This window comes from Salminus brasiliensis, chromosome 13 (assembly GCF_030463535.1).
Source record: "Salminus brasiliensis chromosome 13, fSalBra1.hap2, whole genome shotgun sequence".
NCBI classification, from domain to species: Eukaryota; Metazoa; Chordata; class Actinopteri; order Characiformes; family Bryconidae; genus Salminus; species Salminus brasiliensis.
This window is the reverse complement of record NC_132890.1, coordinates 7,136,922-7,160,696: the sequence shown is the minus strand read 5'-3', so window position 1 is coordinate 7,160,696 and position 23,775 is coordinate 7,136,922. Positions and strand designations below refer to the sequence as shown.

General features: G+C 43.5%; 1 protein-coding gene across 1 annotated transcript; it reads left to right on the top strand.

Moving 5' to 3' along the window:
* The first annotated feature begins 1,892 nt into the window (after positions 1 to 1,892).
* kcng4a (potassium voltage-gated channel, subfamily G, member 4a) lies at positions 1,893 to 21,497 on the top strand. Its single transcript, XM_072695398.1, has 3 exons — positions 1,893 to 2,082; positions 5,513 to 6,442; positions 20,236 to 21,497. The coding sequence occupies exons 2-3, from the start codon at positions 5,693 to 5,695 to the stop codon at positions 21,106 to 21,108; spliced, it is 1,623 nt and encodes a 540-aa protein (XP_072551499.1). The 5' UTR covers positions 1,893 to 2,082; positions 5,513 to 5,692; the 3' UTR covers positions 21,109 to 21,497.
* The last annotated feature ends 2,278 nt before the right edge of the window (positions 21,498 to 23,775 follow it).

Sequence of the window (23,775 nt, the reverse complement as noted above, 5' to 3'; positions counted from 1 at the left end):
TTTACAACCCTGTTACTTTCACAACCCTGTTACTGTGCCTCAGAATGAAACATGCTGATTTTCCTTTAGGGTGCTAAACGTGGATTTTATTGGCTTGTGTACATCACCATGCACGTATAGCATTGTCTAGCCTAGCCTAGCCTAGCCTAGCCGAGCGCTGTAACACAAATACTGTTTTTTAAACTCTCACCAGACAGCATTAATGTCCTCTCCGGGTCCTCTCAGTGAGATGTGTTGAAAAGCTATCGGAAAGGATTGTACCCAGTTGGCCCTTCAAGTCAAATCAAGTCAACACAAGTGCAACACAGTACAAGTGCAGACAGACAACACAACACAGTACACACAAATAATAATAAATATTTAGGGGTAGTGTGCAAATTATGCAGTGTGCAATAAATATTGAGTCCAGTGAGGTAGTAGTTACTAGTGCAAAATGCTTCCCATTGTCTGGGTTCAGTCTCTGGAGTTGAGAAGTCTGATGGCTTGGGGGAAGAAGCTATTGCACAGTCTGGTCTGTTGGACCGGATGCTGCGGTACCTTCTTCCTGATGGCAGGAGGGAGAACAGTCTGTGTGAAGGGTGGGTGGAGTCATCCACAATGCTGGTTGCTTTGCGGATGCAGCGGGCGGTGTAAATGTCCATGACGGAGGGGAGAGAGACTCCGATGATCCTCTCAGCTGACCTCACCCTTAACCCTTGTCTGGTCGCCTCAGCGTTAGCTTCTCGCCCTGTAACTATTCCCATGGCTGGTGCAACACTGTTCCCTCACCTCTCACCCCTCGTCTCTCAGCACCTCTAAATGGCCTAGCATTAGCTTTCAGCCTTTTCAGCCTGGATCAATGTACATTTTGGGTGGAGGTTAATTTAACAGAACAGTTTTGGGGTGTTAGAACTGGCCCATTTTACAGCCCTGTTTTGGGTATATGCTGGACAGCAGTGTTTGTTGAGGTTGAGGTTCACGGTATGTCATGTCTCGATCTCTCGAAAATGCAGCGACATTCTAGGACACCTTTAGGTCGTCCTATTAATGATCGGAGAAGCTCAGAGAAGCTTTTGCTAGCATAAATGATCACAATAGGAACACAATATCACCTCGATCTGCAGCACACACTGATTGTCAATAGGCAGCATTCATTTCGGCCTGCCTGGCGTACCCTCAGACCCTCTGCTAATGTCTGTCCACCACCGGTGCTGCTTGTTTCAACATTTCCTCAGGCATGCTCAACCTAATGAGCTTTCATAACTGCACAAAGTGCAGTTTCTGCCCCCCCCTCTCTCTCTGTGAGTAAACCCAATGCTGCACAATTGTCTTGTCTGGTAAACAAATGGTGGAGCCCATGCAAAAGGGGTCTTGCAGTGCTTTGTACTGCAGGAGAGCCTGGATCTGTGCACACAAGCGCACAGTACTCTATATTGAACGAGCCACGGGGTTGAAATGCAGCTCGCGCTTCAGTTTTAAAGGGCTTTTGGACGGAGTTTAATTCAGCCGGGCGCGCGCATCAGCGCGACGTCACCGTGGAAACGAACGTGCGTTGAAGTCATCGCACGCGCGCACTGACTCATCTCTCTCTCTCTCTCTCTTTACACCTCTCTCGCTCTCCCTCTCTCCCTATCTCTCTGTGTTTGGCGCGAAAACTTTGCAGCTCGCGCTCTCTTTTTTTAACGGACGTTATGTTGGGTTTTGTTTTTCCCACCCGTAATCTGACAAACCCCGCCCTCCTGGGATGCGATTCGTAAGTAAGACGAGTTCTTGGAACTAACAGCCAATCGTGAGGCAGGAGGCGGGCGAAGCGGGCGAAGCGGGCCAATCACAGCGCAGGAGCGCGGGGCTTGTCGGAATACGGGTGGGGGACTGGCACTTTTTTTCGTGCAGTGCTCCTGAGCGAACGGGACGTGTGTGTTGCGCGGTGCGGGTCGCCAGGACGGTTTCAGCCGGCTTTAGCTACAGCTAGCTACCCACGGAGGCTCGTTTCTCAGCGGCGAGAGGATGAGGAGGACATGAAGTGAGGAGAAATGCGAGGTTTTTACTAGAAAAGTCCTTCTGAGGAACTGACGGCCGGCTATGCTGGAAGCCCAGGCAGCGGTAGGTGGCCAACGACTTTTTCTGTTGGGCTTAACGGCTGCTTTCGGGAGCTAGTATAACCGTCAACGACCGGCAGTGTAGAGTAATAGGCTTAGTCAGTTCTCTCGTTTTTCGTCGTTTTGCTGCTGTTTTCACTTCAGATATTTGTATTGTGACACTTTGGATTTTGGTGATATTTCTTAAAAACAATAATAATCACTTCTTAGGAGTAATAATCACTTTTTGTGTTTATTAAATTACACACAGTCTAACCATTTATCGCATATTTGTAGTCTTTCTAGATTTCCTAGATGGTCATTTTCAGCCCCACAAGCCAAGAAAATGCTAGATTTCATGCTTTTTGTATCTATGTAACAGAACATAAAGTTTTAAAGGGTTTTTGAGACCCCTGCCACATCAGTTGTTTTAGCTAATTATCTTATAAACAGTTATCAAACAATATATAAATAATATAAATATAGCAATAATTTAATAAATAAGTAATGCATGCAATTTTCCGCCGCCCTGGTGGATCATCCGTGCATTGCAGGCACCAGAAAAGTACATACAGATTTCTTAGTTTGAAATGACTTAGAAAGTAACATTTTAAAGTATAACGAGTTAAATAGTTTTGCTTTCTGTGTTTTAGAGTCTTAATAAAATGCTGCAAGCAATAAATAATGGATATATCAAATGTGATTCAAAATAAAAGTCATGTTAATTGTTGAAAACATATCGATAGTGACAAATAGAAATGCTAAAAAATAATATATAATGAAATCTTTTTACATTGATGTTCATTGAAAGTTTAAAAGGGGTTCTGTGAAAAAAATGCTGAATTTTTTTAATTAATTCATTGAATTAATAATTGGACAGAAGGTCCAAGAAACACTCCAGTTTAAAAGAGTTAGAATTTTCTGGCAGTATTAGGTGGTCCAGAACCACTAAGTCAGTTAGTAGACATCTCTGAGCTTATTCAAGTTGATATCCTCCTCACTTTGTGAAACAAACCGTACATTTTTAATACAGATCTATTAAATGCGCACACTGGAGGCTTCAGTCTGGTGTTTGGGTGATAACGTTAACGCTGCAAACACTTCACTCAATTAAGTTTCCACACAGCGAAGCGAGGCTCCTCGTCTCCGACGGGAATACTCTTTCCAACCGGTCCTGTTCATAAATACTTCATCGTTCTCTCCTCCCCTTCCTCCGGCGTAATGGAGCACCTTGACAGCAGGAACTTACTGAAGCCTGCCGCACTCCTAGCATTTACATTAGGCACCGGGGCTCTGCTGGTGCTAATGTGTGAGCCTCCCAGGGGGCAGAGAGGTTAACTGACTCCTCCCTCTTTCTCGCTCTCTCTCTCTCTCTTCTTTGCAGCACATGAGTCCCTCAGGCCTCCGAGAACATTTTCATTCATACTTATTCTTAGATTAAATTGCAGACATTAGGACAGACTGTGTTCAAACATGCCTAGACAATAACACATAATCTCCAAACCTGTTCTCTACACCAGATGTTCATATGTTTGTACTGATCATTGCAAACAACCCCCCCCTCCTCCTCCTCCTCCTTTTGCTGCAGTAACAGCTTCTGCTCGTCAGCCCCCAAGAGCATTAGTGGAGTCAGGTACTGATGTTGGATGATTGGTTCTCAATCACAGACGCCCCTCCAGATCATCCCAGAGGTGTTTGATGGAGCTGCATCACTGCAGAGGACGGAGATCCACTGCTCCACAACCCAGAGCTGTGGCTTTTAAGGCCAGAGCATTCCAACCAGATGAACACAAACAATCATGGACTTTGTAATGTTTGCTGTTGTTGTCCTTTATTAAATATTTAGAAAATTAGCTAAAGTAAATGGACAGAGGATTTTTTTCAAGAAGTATGAACAACGAGTACATCAACCAAACGATCATTTTTGGTCCTATTTGTCCAGGGTTGTCCAGTCGGTGTACTGTGTCTTTAGGCTCCTCTAGATGGCGCTTGCCATTAAGTATGTTGACCTTGTTCTGCAGAGCATCCCATTGTATTGATAATTCCTTTCTATGGAGATTATTCAGGCTTTGTGTGCATATTTGATTGCCTGTGTCAGCACTGAGTGCACCTTATTTGAGTTTACTGATAAGGAGGGTAGGACAGATTACATACTGTATATGAGTGTAACAATAGACATAATTCAAAATTCATGTTGATTTAATATGAGACAGTGATTCATAAAAAAGAGAAGTGCTCAAATCCATCTTTTGTTTGTATGTTAATGTTAATATGATAATCATTGCACAGTCTACACAGCTTACCGGCAGGCACACTATGGGCATAATGATGCACATATTTTTAGGTCCATAAATAATGTCAAATAAGGTCAAGACTAAATTAGACTTGTGATATTTTATGTGGTAAAAAAGTGATTCTGCAGAGATTTAAGTATATAAGAATAAACTCTCTCAACACAATGTTTCTAAAATCCTCAACCCTTATTTAAAGCCCTGTAATTGAAGCTTATTTTAGCTTGTTATGTTATGCATGCATAGCATAAGCCCCTCCCTCCCAGGTGCCTCTTAAACAGTGGCTTCCACGAAAGATGATACTTAATAGACCCTCGGCAGACTGCCAGACCTATTGGCAATATAGTTTTGAATAGAGATGGAAAAATATTCGGCTATGTATCGGTATCAACCGGTTTTCAGTGATGGAAACTGGCGATATTTCTGTAATTGGCTGATCCTAAGAGCCAATTAGATTATATTTGCTGAGTTAAGGATTACAGCAGCTCTGCTCGAGGCTGCTCTGTCACAGGATGCTGCAGTTCCTTGTTCAGATGGAACTGTGGAGCTTTCGCATGGCACTCATTAAAGCCTGTGTTGTACAGTACTTTTTTTTCTGCATTTGACTCACATATTTGTAGTTTAACACGCCTCGTGGAGGAAGCAGAGTCAAGACTTTTAGCACCACTAACCGGATACCCCTCTTGAGACTCTATCACTCAAGCCCAGTACAGATAAACAGGCCTTTTCGGTTGTATTTCCAGTTTGAGCACCACAGTTCAGTTCTGCACAGGAATCCCAGCTCTCACAGCTCATCCTCAGACGTATGTTTAATGTTGAGAGACAACACACAGAACATTTACAAAAGCCCTGCCTGATTATGTATCACTAATTTTCCTCGCAAGGTTAATGTAGCATCCTATAACATCGCCCCCTGCGATCTGTCTCAAAAACACTGATTGGTCCATCTCTAGTTTTAAATTGTCCATACGGGTGGAGAGTGTTACACCCTTTATATACATGTTCTCCCAGTGTGTACATTTCTTATACCATATAGTCAGCATGAAATTACTATTCCATGAACCTCGGTTGTAAACCTGGATTTTGGCGATCTGGATCTGCCATAATGTTTCACTTTTATGCAAATAGAGTTTAATCAGTAATGTGCTTAATTTATGTTCCCAGTTATCTCCTGCAGAGTCTAAGTGATGGCTCCCCCATGAACTTTGCACGACGTCGTAGGGAATCTGCTGTGCTGCTGTGCTATAAATGAAGGCAGCAGTTCCCACCACTCAGGTCCCAAGCTAACCCCATCTCAGATGAAGGCTTAACGTCCTTTGACCAGCTAGCTCTTCTGATGCCACCATGCCCATCATCAGCAATGCCAACCATGACTTCAGCAACCTCTCCCTCAGTGACGACAGCAGCCTTGACCGCATCTTCACAGAGATCCCTGAGACAGAGACCATCAAGGGCGCATACTACCAACGTGCTCGCTTCCTCCGCCGGCCGGAGGACCTGCTGTCCGTGGACCACGGCCTGCAGGCGCTTATCAACGTGGGTGGCAACAGATACACCTTCCCCTGGAGCACGCTGGAGCAGTTCCCCCTGACCCGACTCGGCCGTCTTCGCATGTGCAGCAGCCCAGAGGAGATCGCTAGAGTGTGCGACGACTACGACGAGACGCGGCGCGAGTTCTTCTTCGACCGCAGCCCCAGCGCCTTCCGGGTCATTCTCAACTTCCTAGCTGCAGGCAAGCTGCGAATGCTGCGCGAGATGTGCGCACTCTCGCTGCACGACGAGCTGACCTACTGGGGTGTGGAGATGGCCTACATGGAGCGCTGCTGCAAGCGCAAGATGTACACGCGCCTGGAGGAGGTGGCCGAGCACGATCGTCGCGAGGAGGAGCGCCGCCGTCGCAGCATGCAGCTCCGTCCCCCAGTGGAGGAGACACGCTATCGCAAGTTCATGAACCACCTGAGGGACATGGTGGAGAACCCACAGTCTGGCCTGCCGGGAAAGTTGTTTGCCTGTCTGTCTGTGCTGATGGTGGCGGTGACCGTGATCAGCCTTTGCATCAGCACCATGCCAGACCTGCGAGAGGAGGAGAACAGGGTGAGTTTGTGTGCACATAAGATTACAAAGATGCTGGGTTCAGGAAGAGGATGCATTGGTGGTTTCCAAACCTAGTCCTGGAGTACTTCTGCACTGTGTACTGTATATACCACTAAGCATCTGATTATCAAGGTCTTCCTGAGTTAATGTGGGTGCAGAGAGACTAGTCCAAGGCAAGGATTGGGAACCACTGGAATGTACATACATTTCTATTTGGATTCTTTTACGCCTTTTTTGGAGTAAAAGAAAGTGCACACTCTTTTTCCATGCCCTCTGTGCTACCATTAATCATTTCTGTGTTCCTGCAACTCTGTTTACAATTCACTCCTCGGCTTGTACACACTCCTCAACACAGTGTAAGCAATTACCTTGTATACAGTCTTCAACACAGCCTTAGCAAGCACATGCATTGCCATGCATAGAAAGTGCATGTGCCCCCATTGTGATTGTGTTCATGTCTGTTTTTTTACGTACACCAGTCATAGTAGGGAATAATGAAGGCAGTACTTCCCAATGTCAGTAAAATACCCAAAGAGTAATGAACTGGCCCAGCAAGGTATCCACAGTGTCAGCAAACACACACAGCGCATAATGAAGTGGCTCCTGCAAGACCTCCAGAATGTCAGTGGGCACGCAGCAGGTCTGCTGGAGGAACTGGCGCCTTTTTCCGCTGCTAAATTACACGCAGTTTTTCAGATCGTACGCACACACGCATCTGACTCGCAGAACTTATTCACTTACCCTGAACAACACCTAGGGAGAACAGACCAACCGAGGTCACGACTCAGCCTGGCAGCTGTGGCTTTTTACCTTTTTAACTCATGGGCATGTTTTTACATCTTGAATGATTCATCTGCAGAACACTTCTTTTCTTGCGCCCTGTGGGGTTGTGTGTGTGTGTGTGTGTGTGTGTGTGTAGAAAGCAAAGTAATGTGTCATTTTCTGTATCACAAGCTGTCCATCTGAACAAGTGATGCCAATTTGCTATTGTCACTGACATGAGGCTACAGGCTCGCTTAGTGTGTCATACATCTCTGTTGACTTCTGTTTGAGTGTATGTGCGCATGTGTGTTAACGAGCCTGGGTCCACTCTGTGTGTAATAGGCCGCCTTTTTCCTGACCCGTCCTTTCATCTCTTTGTGTGCAGTGACAGTAGCTTGTGACGTGCCAGGATGGGTATTCTACTGTAGACGGCATGTTGACATGCATATCATTAAACGAACCATTCTGGCGGTGACTCTGATGCATCTCTTTGAAGAAGAGGCAGCAAATCCCCAGAGTAAAGCAAACACACGGCCATCTACAGGGTGTAAACGGGTGCCTGACTTTGTAAACCCACTATGAGCGGAAAGATAAATATGCCGAATAAAGCCAAACAGGCCACAGGCTTATTAGAGTGCCTTTCATGGCTCGGACCCAAACAATCTAGGGGACCTGCAAAGAGACCAGCATGCACTTTAGGCTGGTTCAGGAGCTCAAATGACCTGTTGTTGGAGGATTTAGTGTACATATAGTTCTGTGTACATGGTCAGATGAGACATGATGCTTTCTCCAGCATGTTTAAAGCTTGAGCATTTGACTTTAGAAGTGAATTGTTATTAGAGCATTAAGTATGTCCACAGAACGATGCCTGGGACCTAGCTGGGACCAGACCGAAACCTGGGACCTAGCCGGGACCCAGATGTCTCCTTAGTTTTATAGCTCTTTGAGTCAGTTTTGCAATATTCATCTCAAAGTCTACTATGGGAGTCATGCTGATGTGGGCAGGGCTGTTGTTTGGTTTAGCATAGCTTAGCATTTATTTCTGTACCTAACAAAGTACATTATATGTTCAAACATTTGTGAACTTCCCTTCTAATGGATGCATTCAGCTGCTTTAAGTTGCACCCATTGCTGACACAGATGTGCAAATGCACACACAGGCAGCTTGTCTAGTCCCTGTAGAGAAGTATTGCCAATAGAATAGGATCCTCTGGAGCAGATAAACATGAACCTATTGGCCCCATGCCGAATGCTAGGCATGGGCTTGAGGGGTATAAAGCCCCCAGTATTGAGCAGTGGAGCTGTGTTCTCTGGGATGATTGAATGATGGTTCTCCATTTAGTACTTTTGGGAGTTGGGGATGAGGTGGGTGATCATCTACCCTCCTGACCTCAATAATGTTCTTGTCGCTGAATGTAATTAGATCCTCACAGCAATGCTCCAAAATCTTGCAGAAAGTAGAGACAGTTGCTCCAACAAAAGCAGGATAATGTCTTTTAATTCTATTTTTAGAAGAAACAGTGAATGAGCAGGTGTCCCAGTACTTTTGTCTATACAGTATAGCTTCAGGTGCAGTGATTCATGTGTAGCGATAGAGAAAATGTGTTCTCAGCAGCAGGACAAAACGGGGCATTTCATTCTTCTTTTTCCAGTCTGACGTAGCTGTGCTTTGAATAGGATTATATTTGCTCTTTAATGACTTCCCTGGACATTAATCAAAGCCATTTGAAAGGCTTGCGTAGAACGGCCAGAGTCTGCAGAGCTGTTCAAATTTTAAACACTCAAAGACAGAAATAGGCAAGTAACACCTGTGCTGAGGCAGCCTCAGTTTGTCCTGCACGTCTCAGATAAGGTGTAGGGGTTCAAAGACACTGAGACCGAGGACTGTTTTAAAATCTGTATGCACAACATGGAGCTTAGGCGAGATAGACAGGGAGCAATCAGCACTAGTGGAATGACCTTTTACCATCTGATTGTTTGCTCGTTCCTTCTCCCTTTTCGTGTCTTCTCCTTTCATTCTTGTTTCTGTCTTGTCTAGCCCCATCACAACCTTTCCACTCTTAATTTGCCACACGGTTTTTATCCCTATAAATGTTCTGTCTTCAGTTCATTTAATGCTCTGCCCAGTATCACTGCTGCTGTCTTTGGCCTTTAGTCTTTTGTAGGGTCATCTCTTGTTGTTTCCCATCCTCATTCTCTCTCTCTCTCTCTCTCTCTCTCTTACTGGCTGAGGGTGCAAATTCTACTCTTTTTGAAGTACAGCAGAGAAGACTCCAAGTCGACATTGTTAGCATGCCAGGAGCATCCTGCATGTGCTCCCTCTTTCAATCTAGACACACACACACACACTATACTTAGTGGTGTGGCTGTAGTGAATTCTGTGTGTGTGGTTGGGGAGGTGTATGTGTGTGAGATATATGACTTGAATTAAAAATATACCCCCCCCCATGTACTGAATGCTAATTAATCTACTGAAGCTAGTGAACATGATACGAATTGCAATTAATCTGCACAATTGTATGACCTGACGCTGCAGAGTTTGATCAGAAGCTGTAATGCATCCCCCACTAATCCGACGACTCTTATACAAGGGTGTAGGAGTGTTGTATATTGTGACGGGCCAAATTAGCCATAAATGAGAACACAGATGTTACAAAAGGAAAGGTCGAAATTGGACTGTGAACGCTCAACATGACAGCTGTATTATGAAATGTCCCATCCTTTAATGAAAACAGACAGTCCGCTTGTTAGTAAATGTGAGGCTGAGTAAAAATAAGTCTTATGAGAACTGAAGACTATCTTTTGGTTAGTCTCTTCCTGCCAATGCCGTCTCTTTTAAAGCAAGACTAAAGTGATGCCTCCAAATAAAAAATAAAAAAAGACCCTTCACAATAGGGTTAGCCTCAACAGCTTGCTATACTTAAATCATTCTTTTGTCCCCATCCTTACACATGCTAGTTGGCACAAGTGGGGACAGGGGAAAGAATGCCTAAGAATCTTTTTTTTTTCCACCCAATTTTTCACCCTAATTTTAGATCAGATAGATAGCTAGCCAGTTACCCAACCCCCATCCTATGTAATGCTTTCGACACTGGGTGGGTGTCACAAGGACTGACACATGGCTTTTCCGACAATGCTGGTTGCAATGTCAACGTGTAACCTCACGCTAAGGGTACCCAGCTCTGATGCATTAGCATCACACTGAAATGATATGGGCAGAAAGAGTGAGCCCTCTACCCAGCAAGGCCAATTATAAATAATATAGCAAGTCATTGTGTCCAGCTTGTCTGTCGTTCTATTCATCGTGGAATTTGTATCCCAGTGTAAAGAACAACTGACAGGTCCATATTATGTCAAAATGTGAAATAGAGATATTGAACTCTGTTAAAGATATTAATGCAAACTTGCTAGTGGTTACATTACTGGAAAAACACAGACAGCCCTTTTGAATAATGTGGAGGACGCTGCCCCCCACAGCAGGGGTAGCTAGACAGATATATGTAATAAAGATTACTTATAGCAGTGCCATTTTGGAGCGTTTCTATTAGCTAATCAAACATCAATAAATTGACTGACACAATGTAAATGTGCACAGGACAGATGTTTTGCAGATGTTTTGCAGGACAGTAGCAGTACATAACGTAGAGTGAGTAGAAATGATTGCATTTATACAGAGCATTTGCTCTTGACATTTTAGTGACGCTTAGACTATAGTATAGTGAAAATGTCAACTTTCAGTGCTGTCTTTGTCCCGTTCAGTACTTTGACTACAAACATCAGCTTGCATTCAACCTCCTGAAGTCACAGTACTATTCTATGACATCTCCAGGTTGATTGTATGACCACACACACACACACACTCACACGTGGCCTGGGCCAGAGCAGCATTCTTTCACACTGACAGTGGCTGTTTAGGGGGGCACAGTGGCATTTGGAGCCTCATTAGCCATTGTGGAGTTTATCTAAAGGAGTACAGGCAGCTGGGGTTGAGGGACCGTAGGATACCACTAGACATATTTTACTCCCTGTCCCATACAGTAATTATTCATTCACCCAACGAAGAGACACGCAGGAAAGTAAACAGCATCATCCATCAGCAGTCCCAGGCCAGAAGTACCAATCTCACCGAATTAGAGATGCATATTTAATGTCCTCCGACGTTATCTCCCCTCTGATTTTTTCCACAGTAATTTGACATGCATAACGTATACTGGCATAAACAAGGTTCTTTAAGTTTCACCATGCGTCCGAGGGAGGTGTGTCTCCCATTCCTCTCTCCTCTAAGTCACCTCTGTCTGCTTCTCCACTTTTTTCTACTCCATTCTTTCATTGTTTGCGCTCTGTTTACTCAAACACAGCCACATGCTCAGAAACACAATGTCCCCATTTCTCTGACCCCCAACTTCCCACCCACCCTTCTAGACTGCCTACATTGTTATTTATCAAAAACACAAACAGGCACACACACACACAGGGAGGACTGTGCGGGAATCCATCCTGTAATCTCTCGGCTCTTTTTTCCACTGAGGTGTTTATGGTCAGACAGGAGGTATCCGGGTCCTGTTCAGTGTCTGTGCTTCTGTGAACTTAAGTGCTGGAGAAGTGCTGCCTGACCATCAACACTGCACTCAGGGGAAGCCTGCAGGACATAGATTAAGTAGAGGAATGAGACTTTATAGCAGGATGTGAGATCCAAATGCTGAATGGGTGATTATGAGGAGACAGGAGTATACAGTATATATGCATATACACAGTTTGGAATTACAGTGTTTTTTTATTCAAGTAAAACCAAATTGTTTGTAAATAAGTGTATAATACACTTCTGATGTCAGATAAGCTTCAGATAAGTAGCAGTAATATGTTAATAAAAATGAACTTATCTAAAAATCGAAACGTATCTAAAATATATAAAACAATAGCTTAATATCAAATTACCAATACAAAATGACCCTTTCAACCAGACATTGACTCTTAATGGCAGTTTCTGGATTCAGTTATGTAAGCACTAAACAACCCATTCGGTATAAAGTCATCCATGAAGTACATTACACCACAAATAAGATAAAGTTTAAAATGGGATTTACAGGCTCAGCAGTATACACACACTGCATCCAAAACACAGTAGATAACTATATCAACCAGTTCTGGCAAAACATCATCATCATCATCCCTTCTCATGCCTTAACCAGCCCTATCAGGCATCATTCCTCTGTCTGTTAGGAGACCTATCAACAACCAATCAGACAAAAGATAACATAAATACACAAATCATTGACAAAAAATATAATTTCCATCACTCACTTTAACCCTCCAGAGCCAAACCACATTCTCAAAATCACACAAATATGTTAATAATACAATTAAAAATAAATCAATTATAATAATACATAAATACATTATTTTATTTATTTTTACCATTTTTACTTTTTTAAGCAGCATTTGTATTTTTTGCTTCTGTGCTCCCCCTACAGGTGGGAAGTGTAATTCACTTACTCCACTGCAGTAAATACAAGTCACTTTGTGAGCTCATCCTCATAAACAGCCGTACACATGCATTTATTGACATGCTGAGAGATACAGAACTGGCATCTGAAGTGAAAGAAGCATGTGGACTGAGGCGGTAGAGTAATATTACAGGATTGTACACAATACAGCGTCCCGGAGTGGAAAGGATTGCAATACTGAATCAACCGTCTTAACACAGGTGTAAATGTAATAGTATCAGTTATATATGCATATAAAAAAAGGATTTATTTGACAGGTGGTTCCAAACTTTTGCATGGTCCTGTCCTTACACATATCTTGCTACAGCATGGTTATATACTGCAGTTGGAAAAGTTGGTCTGGCATATGGAGAAGCCATAACCATTAAGCAGCTGCTCCCGGGCTGAGGAAATAAACCTGGCTGACAGAATTTACAGTAACATGGCCTTAAGGACACATTCAGATGGACAGAGCCCAGTGTGTTCATGCAGACAGGAGAGCAGGCTGACTGACTGGACCGAGCTCAATGCTACTGATCCTGTTTTTTGGCAGGTGTTTGAGGCTGCAGGGAGTGCCCTGTGCTTTGAAGGCCGATTTGTCTCTGTTCTGTAGTGTGTAGTTGTGTGAAAGCGTGAGGAGGGTACAAAAATGTGAATGGTGTGTATGTGTATTTGAAAAGGGCAGTGAGCATGTGTGTGTATGTAAAGTGTGTGAGAGCGCAGTCAGCTGTATCAAACTCGAAGCTGAAGTCTGCTTCCCTCAGCAGACAGACCCTTGCAGCACTGCCTCCAGGCAGCACACACACATAAACACATACAAACTCTCTCACACACTCATACACACACGCACACAGCTACTTATCATAATTCAATTCTGAAGCCTAGCAGAACACAACCATGCTCCTTGCCAGACCTAACTGTATAGCAGTATTCACTAAAATTGCACTGACCAAGTGTCTTCCTCCATTGACCACTAAAGATATGTGTTACTGTGAATGTGTTGAAGAGCTGTCATACTAGAGTGCATGTGCAGAATTTATGAAATCAGTTTTTCATATCATTATTCATACTATTAAAAGCTTTCTCATGGCAGTAATAGTGTTTTGACCCATAAAACATGGGGTAACATTGGAATAAACATATACACCATAAGAACAGTAAAATGTAAGAATAATATCATATTTCCAAAGCAATACTTAATATCTTGTGAGACCATTTGAAGTACAAACGTAAAAGGTCCTTGATACCCTCAGCCATTGAGCAAGAATTTTTCTAGAGTCACTATTAGCAGCCTACCTGATTTACTTCAGTGAAGGACTGATTAGGCGTTATTGATATTAAGGATTAAGGATTGATAACTACAAATAATACTGGGCTTCCTAAAGGAGACGACCTGGTTAATCAAACACTCTGACATGCATGTATTAATATTCACTGATCAACCATAACATTAAACACTAATAACACTAATAATCTGGTTACAGTGGCACCTGTCCAGGATGGGAAAAACAGGATTAGGCAGCAAGGAAACAGTCAGTTCTTGATGGTGATGTGTTGGAAGCAGGTAAAATTGGTGACTGGGTCAGAACATCTTGAAACATTGGGAAGGTCTGTGGGGTGTTCCCAGTATGCAGTGGTCAGTACATACCAAAAGAGCTTCAGCGAAAGACAGTTGGTGTACCTGTGACAAGGTATGCAATCCATTGAGGCCCCACTTCACAACTTACAGGACCTAAAGGATCTGCTTCTAATGTCTTGGTGCCAGATACCTAGAGAAGTTTTGTGTAGTCCATGTCTTGACAGGTCAGGTCAAGCAGGTCCTACACAATATTATGCAAGTGTTGTTATTGTTATTGCATAAAACACTTACTGCGCAATTTAACCCTTAACCCAGAAAGGCTTATTACACACTAAGGCGTGATATTCAGTAACTACAGGGACTTCTGTACAAACTGGTGGAGCTATTCTTTGGTCTTCCGACAGGTCATAGGCTTTTAAAGGGTTAAACAGTTCTTCAAATATAACTTTCTTAAATTTCTAAAACCTTTGCACACTACTGGATGTTTTCGAAAAAGTATTTAAATGTGACTATGCCAGAGAAAGTGAAAGCTGGATCAGCTTAGGTTTCCTGCTGGGAAGTTGAACAGATAAGGGAGATGCATCAATTGTGAGTGTGCATGCACGCTTTCTGCATCAACTCCTTCCCATTTTCCCTTCTCTCTTGTCCCTCATCCCTTCATTCCCACATGGCAGGGTCTGTCTGTTACTCTCCATTATGGAGGAAAAGGCTGGCCTTTTAGCACGAATGAGATTCTGTCTGTTCCAATACACTCTCTGGGCAGGAGAGGCGGAGGGTTGGACATGTGTGTGTTTAAGATTCTGAGGCAGTTCGAGTGGCTCTACGTGTAATTCAGCTACCCAGAATGAGGACTCTCCACTGTCTGAAGGTTCTGTACTTTTGTGTGCGGGACAGAGAGCTGCTTCGTTCCCTTCCCAAATGTCATTCGGGGACTAAACGCAGTGCTCTGCAGTTTGTCGGATTATGCAGATTAAAGTTTTTTTTTTCAATTTGGGACCGAGCAGAATTTGTGTGACAGGGAAAGAGAGAGGTTGAGTAACCGTCATAGTATGTGCATCAGATCATCTGTCAGGTAGCAGGGTTGACGTGTGTCACCACACTGAGTGTATTAGCGAGGGGCAGATGGCTTAGAGTTTCTGGATGTGCTGTGTCTGTGTCCGTCTGTGTCTAAAGCTATACCAATGACCTCAAGGTCATTCACAAACGTGGGCTTACCAACACTACACTGCAGACACCCTGATTGATTACCTGGAACATACTTTTTCACTCACTTTATCCTTTATGTCTTTGAACCAACTCTCAGGGGAGTGCAGGTGATTAGAAGGCACAGAAAAGCAATATGCTGACCTAAACAATTCCCTGCCTGTGGTCTTTTTTAGGACTAATCTGAATGACGTAGGTCTGTTGACTCGATGCCAGAAACTGTTCGGCAGCACATATTTTTTTGGAAAGAGAGAGAGTGTAATAGACAATGGAAAAAATATGATTGAGAGATACTGATTCACTACATGGACAAAAACTATTGCTTCTTCATTGTTTATTCCAAAATCAAGGGTATTAAAAGAGTTTATCCTGCTTTTGTTGGAGTAACTGTCTCTACTGTCTAGGCAAAAAGGCTTTTTACTAGAATCTGGAGCATTTCTGTGAGAATTGCATTAATAATTGCATTCGGTGACAAGACTTAGTGGTGTGTTGGTCAGGATGTTGGATGATTACCACCCCACCTCATCCCCAACTCCACAACTTATGCCAAAAATGTTGAATGGAGCACTAACCATCATTCCAGAGAACACAGTTCCACTGCTCCACTGCTCGATGCTGAGGGACTTTATACCCATCTAGCCCTCGCCTGCCATTAGACATGGTGCAATAGGTTCATGTGTACCTGCTCCAGAGAGTCCTGTTTTATTGGTCTATGCAACTTAAATAAATGCATTCTTTAAAAGGGGTGCCCACAAACATTTGCAGTGTATGTAAGAAAAGCAGAGCGAAGTGGAGAGAGACTCTGAAGACTGATTAAGGTTTCCTGCTACAGTAGTCTGATAATAGTGCTGCAATGTTTGAGCAAGGACTACAGCGGAAACCACTGGCAGGCATATTGTGGAGTACAGAGCAATGTCATTGCTGTACCATTTTAATGCATATGCATAAGCACTCCACATATTATGCATTTCCATCTTTTGTTGTTTTGCTGCATTGTGGGGCATCTTATTTATGTTTTTTTTTTACTTTTTATTTATTTATTTGTGTGTTTCTCTGTTCAAAAGGCAGCACATCACAGCAATATTTCCAATGTATGTATGAGCATGCTGCGAGAAGCCCGTATTCCCATATTCTATTTCTCCGTTCTCTGTTATGAAGCAAAGCCACAGGCTGTAAAACATCACAGAGGGGCAAGACGATAGAGGCTTGCAGTGTCTGTGAGCTCTGTGATCTGGTCTCTGTCTCTCTTGGTCTCTCTTTCTCTCACTATCTCACTCAAACACACACATACAGGCATACACTCCCTGACACTGATTCTTTATTTTGCTTTTTGATTCTTTCCCCCTCCTCATTTCAGACTTTCTCTGCCTTTGCCTGTACTGATTTGTATTTCAGTCACACCAATTAATGACTTCTGAAAAAAAACAGAACTGTCCTTTGCATTGATGATCAGCAGTCCACTGATCCTGCTGAGTTACTTTGCATGCAGAAACACACTGTGAGCAGAAAGAACCGGTACATGGTTGAGTAGAGATAGCTCCCATCTGCAGGGTGCATTAGAAATTCCTGCAGAATCTGTATCTCTCTGGCTTTAGGACAAGGAATTTGCAGAGTTATTTGCCCTAGTCACAGATAATTTGTTTGATCTAGAGTGTATGTAAATTTTTAAGTGTTTACTCCCTGTCTTTCTCTAATTGCCAGTTAGGGCTGCACAGTGATATTTAGCTTTTTTGTTTTGCAATATACACTGTGGACATCTCTTTCAATTAATATTAATATTAATGCTACTTTGAGCAGCATTAAGCTGTGGAGCAGTGGAACGGTGTCCTCTGGAATGATGGTTGGTGCTCCAGCCAATACTTTTGGGATGAGTTGGGGTTGAGGTGGACTGTGATCATTGCATATCCTGACCTCACTAGTGCTCTTGTTGCTGAATGCAATCAAGTCCTCACAGCAATTCTCCTAAATCTAGTAGACAGCAGAGACAGTCCCTCCAACAAAAGCAGGATAAACTGTTTTGTAATACATTTTGGAAGAACCAATGAATGAGCAGGTGTCCTAATACATTTGTCCACATTGTGTACATTGTGGTAGAGTGGTAGATGTCACCAGAAGTTGAGAATGAAGTTGAAATTGAACAGTGATCCAACATGTCATGATCTTTTTTTCAGCTTGAAATTGAATGCCTTTTCCTGGAGTGAGCCCAACATTAGTTCATACTTTGGTCATACTTTCATCGAAGGTGAACACCACCAGAGTACATAGTCTTACATAGTACATAGTCACTGTCTTTGGATGATATTTGACCTTTAAGACGGGGGGGGTATAAAGAAAATTACGCAAGGATATACTTACTCTGTGTATCCAAGATTGAAGTTAAATAAATGATATTGATCAGATATAATCTTCTCCTGGTATATACACTATGTGGACAAACGTATCATTTAACTGAAAAAATGTTCATTTAGGGGGTTGTCCCTGCTGTTCGTCCATTGTTTCCTTCCTGAAATCAAGGGTATTAAAAGGAGTTAATCCTGGAGTTACCAACTCACCTCATCCCAAGCTCCCCAACCCATCTCAAAAGTATTGGATTGAGCACCATCATCATTCCAAAGAACATGGTTCCACTGCTCCACTGTTCAATGCTGTGGGGCTTTATACCGCTCTTATTCACCCCTGGCATTAAGCATTGCATCAGCCATGGTGCCAGTATGTTGATGTGTACATGCTCCAGAGTCCTATTCTAGGACAAGCTGTGTGTGTGTGTGTGCATTTTCACATTTGTGTCAGCAATAGGTTCAGCTTAAAGTAGTTAAATGCATTCATTAGAAGGGGTGTCCACAACTATTTGGACATATGTAGAAATGAGAACAATATTTTTTTCAAGCAGCAAATTTAATAAAGTTGTAGCATGATGTGTTCGATTTCATTTGCCTTACATGACATTGCATGTCCTGCGATGTGACTATTGTGCATGTGCACAGGTTAATGACGATGCTGAAACAGTGTTTGTGCTTTCTCACTGCCATCACATCTGATTCAGCCATTAATCAGTTTGTTGTGCGGTGTACAGTCAGATAAAAGAGCAGGGGGACTTGTCAGAGGGTAAAGACAGCATATGCTCCTGAATAGCAGAGCTCTTTCAATTATTCAGCCCACTGCATAACTCCACCTCACTCCACAGTCACGTTTGCAAACCAGTCTGCACATCTCATTAGCCCAAGTTCTCTTCCATTTAGAGGACTGTTCTGCAGTGGAACTCTCTCATACTGCACCCTTCACTGGTGCTCACTACACACACACACACACACACACAGTTCCCCTGGCAAATGGCTTCACTGATATTGCTGTTTTATGACACTTTTCATCTCAGTAAGGCCATGTTGTACCTCTGTTCCTTCAAATCCTCCTACCCAGCTTTCGGGTGACCCTCTGTTCTATGTTTTATAGTAATGCTTATCGTAAAATCATACAATGGTAGACATCCTAACAATAATGTCCGCAGTTTGGGATAGCAGGAAGAGACCGGGATATGTACAGTATGTTGGCACTGCAGCAGACGAGGTGGCAGCTGATTGATTCTCGTGGGTGGAATGAGATGTCATTGACATTTCTTGCAGCAGCAGTCACAGAGATAAGGTCACTCTAAGTGCATTAGTGCTGAGAAATTGACAATTAGCCTGACAAGTGGGAAGGTGTTAGCCTTTTTTCACATGCATAATGTCCTGATCACCAGTCACATTCCCTTCTGTGGCGCTGCGGGAAGAAATGTAAAGAGGGAGTGAATAAATAAATGAAGGAAAAGAATACATGAATGTTGGAAAGATAAGCTGGAAGCGTTCTTGATATTATGCATAGTTAGGACTGTGCCCATAACGGTATTACTGCACCAACGCGATTTTTTTGAGACGACTACCGCAGTGTTGAGCTCAGTACCTTAGTTCCAAATTGTCACAGCCCTATGCCTAGTAACCTGTGTATGAAGAAGTAGGTGTGTGTTTTGGTATAAATAGTAAAGATAGAGTTTCAAGTGGGCTAAACACATCTTGACAGTATGAATTACTACACTAAGAACAGAAACCTGTCATAATATGAACAATAGAGTGGCAAAGAGTAGTATAAGAGTTGGCATGGCCTGTAAAGAGACTGGACAGTAAAGCAATTAGAGACTACTGACTGTAATGGACGGATCAGAGAGTGAGAAATGACGGAGCGCGGAGGAGGAAAAGATGGGAGTCTTTTGAAGGATGGGTGCTGTGGGTGAGAGAAGCAGTTCCTGACGTATTGCAGTGGGTTAGCGTAGCAGAGTTTAATTGGCTTTTTGTGAAGAGGGCAGTTAGAGGGCACAGTAGTCTGTTTGTCTTCTGTGTTCACTCCCCCAGTAAGAAGGATGGACCTTTGACCCAGGGTAATTAATTGATTCCACCAGACTTATCTGCTAATGTGACTTGAATACCAAAAGTAAACAGAAGCTTTTTTATTAATGATGTGATGTCTATCTTATACCCTCTCTTTATCTTCCCCATCCTTCCGTTCTGTCCATCACTGAACCCTCCCTCCCCTTCCCTGACTGACCTCAATCTTTTTTTTATCTAAATGTTATCTCTCTTTCCAAATCCCCTATTACCTCTGTCTCCCTAATTTACATTTAAATGCGGTAAGGCTTTCACAGAACCTTATTGTGTTGAAGGTAACTGAGACACAATTTGCCAATGATTAATTAATTACCAATTAAACTCCTCTCTTTCTCTCTTATCCATTCACAGGGTGAATGTTCTCAGAAGTGCTACCACATGTTCATCGTGGAGACAGTGTGTGTGGCCTGGTTCTCTCTGGAGTTCATGCTGCGCTTCATACAGGCACGCAGCAAGTTGGAGTTTGTGCGTGGACCCTTAAACATCATTGATGCAATGGCCATCCTGCCCTACTACGTGTCCCTGGCTGTGGATGAGGAGGACCCAGGACTAGAACATGAACGTCCATCCGGGGGTAAGGGCTACCTGGACAAGCTAGGCCTGGTGCTGCGCATCTTGCGCGCACTGCGTATCCTGTATGTGATGCGGCTGGCACGGCACTCTCTGGGTCTGCAAACACTGGGGCTGACCGTGCGGAGAAGCACACGAGAGTTTGGCCTGCTGCTGCTCTTCTTATGTGTGGCCGTCACGCTCTTCTCACCGCTGGTGCACCTGGCCGAGAGCGAGCTGACGGGAGCGCAGGACTTCAGCAGCATCCCCGCCTCCTACTGGTGGGCCATCATCTCCATGACCACAGTAGGCTATGGCGACATGGTGCCGCGCAGCATCCCCGGCCAGGTGGTTGCGCTTAGCAGCATTCTCAGTGGCATCCTCATCATGGCCTTCCCTGCCACCTCAATCTTTCACATGTTCTCACGTTCATACCAGGAGCTGAAGCAAGAGCACGATCGACTCTTTAAGGAAGAGTGCGCCGCAGCCGCTGCCGCCGCTTCTGTGGGTGGGCCAGGAGAGGAGCAGGAGGGGGGTGTCGATTATCCGCCTCCAGGACTGGCTCTTGGTCGGGATCCTGAAATTCCTGGATCTACTGAGGCCCTCTCTCTGCTGGGGAACAGAGGAGAATCCACAGGGAATAACAGACATATTCTACCAGCAGGAGCCTTTTAGAAAGGACAATTGATATGCCAGTATGGATTGCATAGTGCTTCCAAATCTTCTTTATTTCAGACTGCTCCCTGAAGTGGACAGGGAAAGGGCCTAAAGACTAATCTGTTGGAGAGAGTGACATAAGGGGCCATGATTTTGCGAATGGGGCTACTTTGTCTTCCATCAGCCATCAGCTGACTAGCTTTAACCGATCAACTGCGTGCTCCATATTCAGCCTCTTTGGGATTGAACAGCTTATCAGGTTTATTAATCACGCTCAACCCTGTTAAACCACGCAGAGGATTTTCTTTGTCCCAGTTTGTTACAGTCATGGCTCTTCATGCAGTAATGATAGAAGCCTAGATTGCTTTCGCTTCCTTGTGTCATTTCTGAAATGTTCTTCCTTCAGTTTAAGCCAATGAAAATTCATAACAAATAATCAATTTCCAGTTTCCAGTTTGTTCATGAGTTAATATCATGAGTCTGCTTACCCAGCACCTCTACACTTCCACTGCTGAGAGCAAATATTTTACAGGGACATTTAGTCTCGCTGTTTCTTTGTAGCATTTAAGGACAGACGGCAGCGACTGACCCATGAAGAACACAAAATAAAGACAGCAGTAATCCCAGCACTTGGCCTGTGCTGTTTTGATCTTTCTTTGCTTCAGTGAAAAGCTTCTAATCTTCTCAGTCAGATGTTCGATTCATTAGACACACTCTTTATTTATATATTTATTTGCTTCTTTTTTTCAGTTTGTAGGTTTAAGCTAACACAGTCACACATACCTTGGTTACAGGAGTTATAGAGTATTTTTGTGTATCGGGGGGTGAGTGAGTTGACTCTGTGAGTTGGTTTGTTCTGTCTATCTAGTGCAAAATAGTTCGCTCATTCATTCATGTGCATTTAAGATGACCACAGGGTGGGGGTGCTCTGGGAGCTCAGTGATAGGTGATGTAACGCTCTGAAAACCGTTGGGGGAAAAAAAAGTCCCACCTGAGTTCAATTAAAAGGGAGAGTAAGCAAACCTGGATGAACCATGATATTAAATGTGCCTAAAAACAGTAAGGAATCCTGGTCTAGCTGCTAGCCATCGTCAGCCGGGCCCTGGGAGAGCACAATTGCACTTTCTCTCCACATCGCTCCAGTGCAATGCTGGCTACTGGCACTGGTGTCTGCTGGTGTCTTTGCTGCTGGCCGGTTGGAAAAAGAGACGATGGCTAGCTGCACGTGTTGGAGGAGGCATGTCAATCTTCACCCTCCCAGTGTCGGCTGCCAGAATTGCACGTGATAGGGGGAGGATATGTATGGGTTGGGTAATTGGTGATTAAAATTGGGGAGAATATTTTGTAGTTACAAAAAAAAAATTCACTCGACTTTATGCTCTCAGATATGAGGCTTTTCTTCTAAACCTATATGATTTGAGCCTCAGTTAGTTAGTCTGTGCTGTGGTGTTTGTTTGCCAGCTAACTTATCTAAGTCTTGCTTAGTGGCTACAGGTCCAAACACGGCAAATCTGGACTTGTTTCGCCTTTCTGTCACTCCCAGAACCAGACACGAGTTAGCTAAGCCAAGGCTACTTTAGCAAGTGGACTACAGAAAGCGTTTACTAAGCTAATGCTAACCTACTACTCTATCCGATTCAGAGCAGTTTAACATTTGGAGTTGCCAGACTGATGGTTTTAAAATAGTCCAGGATGAGAATGTACAGAAGCCACGCAAACGCAAAACCATCCACACTGCAGGTGCAGTTTACGCTACTCCCTGTGCTCTGTAATTCTGTATACCAAGGTAATATTTTGAGATGGTATGAAAAAAGTGGATACTGCCCATTCCTAATGGACATTTCTATAAACCAAAAGTAATTATAACAACAGTGAAATCTATGGGCCCATGACTTGTTTAAAACAGCAGATGGGCTAATTCACTTGGCTTTAAGGTATTGTGTAGGTATAACATGAGCACTTTGGTATCAGTATCCTAATGTAAATGCGTACATGAATTTATGACAACCTGAAAAAGATGATAATAATTCTTACCCTAGCTTCTTAAAAGGACCATCATTTTAATGCCTTTCTAAACCATTTAACAACCTTCCTTGTAGATACCCCTGTGCTAAGAGACGATGCCATCAGCTTAGCCATAAAGAAGCCATTTGAAGGATTGCTGAAATTGTGGATCATGTGTTATGCAGAGATCCCATGTCCTGATTAAAGTGAAAGGGAAGGTCATGTATAAGTACACATACTGGAGAGATGCTTCAGCATGCGACTGGTCTATTTATCTACACTGACTGGTCTAAAAAGCCTCTGATGCCTCACTAGCTCTCATTCTCCCAGCACTTAAGATGCTGTTCATGATCTGCTGTCCACACACAGAGCAGGTTTAAGCCACCAGATGTTACAGTTGGTTCCCATAAATCCCTTTTTATAAGGTGGTCAGTCCTGTAATAAAACCTGACATGAGTTCCCTAACAAAATCCCTGGGATATAACCCTAATCAGTGAACATCATGTCCTTGGACTCGCATGCAGAAGGCCTAAGTCTTCAGTTGTCTTTGCTTGTGTCCATTCAATTTGTATTTGTGGCATGTCTTGTTTACCACTCTTGATATTGTTGTGTTTGGCAGCCTCAGCAGTATTACACTGGGCGATATCGGCCAGTGCGGATGGTCAGTAGGTAGCCAGAGTG

What these genes read in the sequence shown, in the direction of transcription:
- kcng4a (XM_072695398.1), top strand. Translation starts at nt 5,693, where the DNA reads ATGCCCATCATCAGCAATGCCAACCATGACTTCAGCAACCTCTCCCTC. An exon ending in TGCGAGAGGAGGAGAACAGG is followed by an intron (nt 6,443 to 20,235) that starts GTGAGTTTGTGT and finishes ATCCATTCACAG; the next exon opens with GGTGAATGTTCTCAGAAGTG.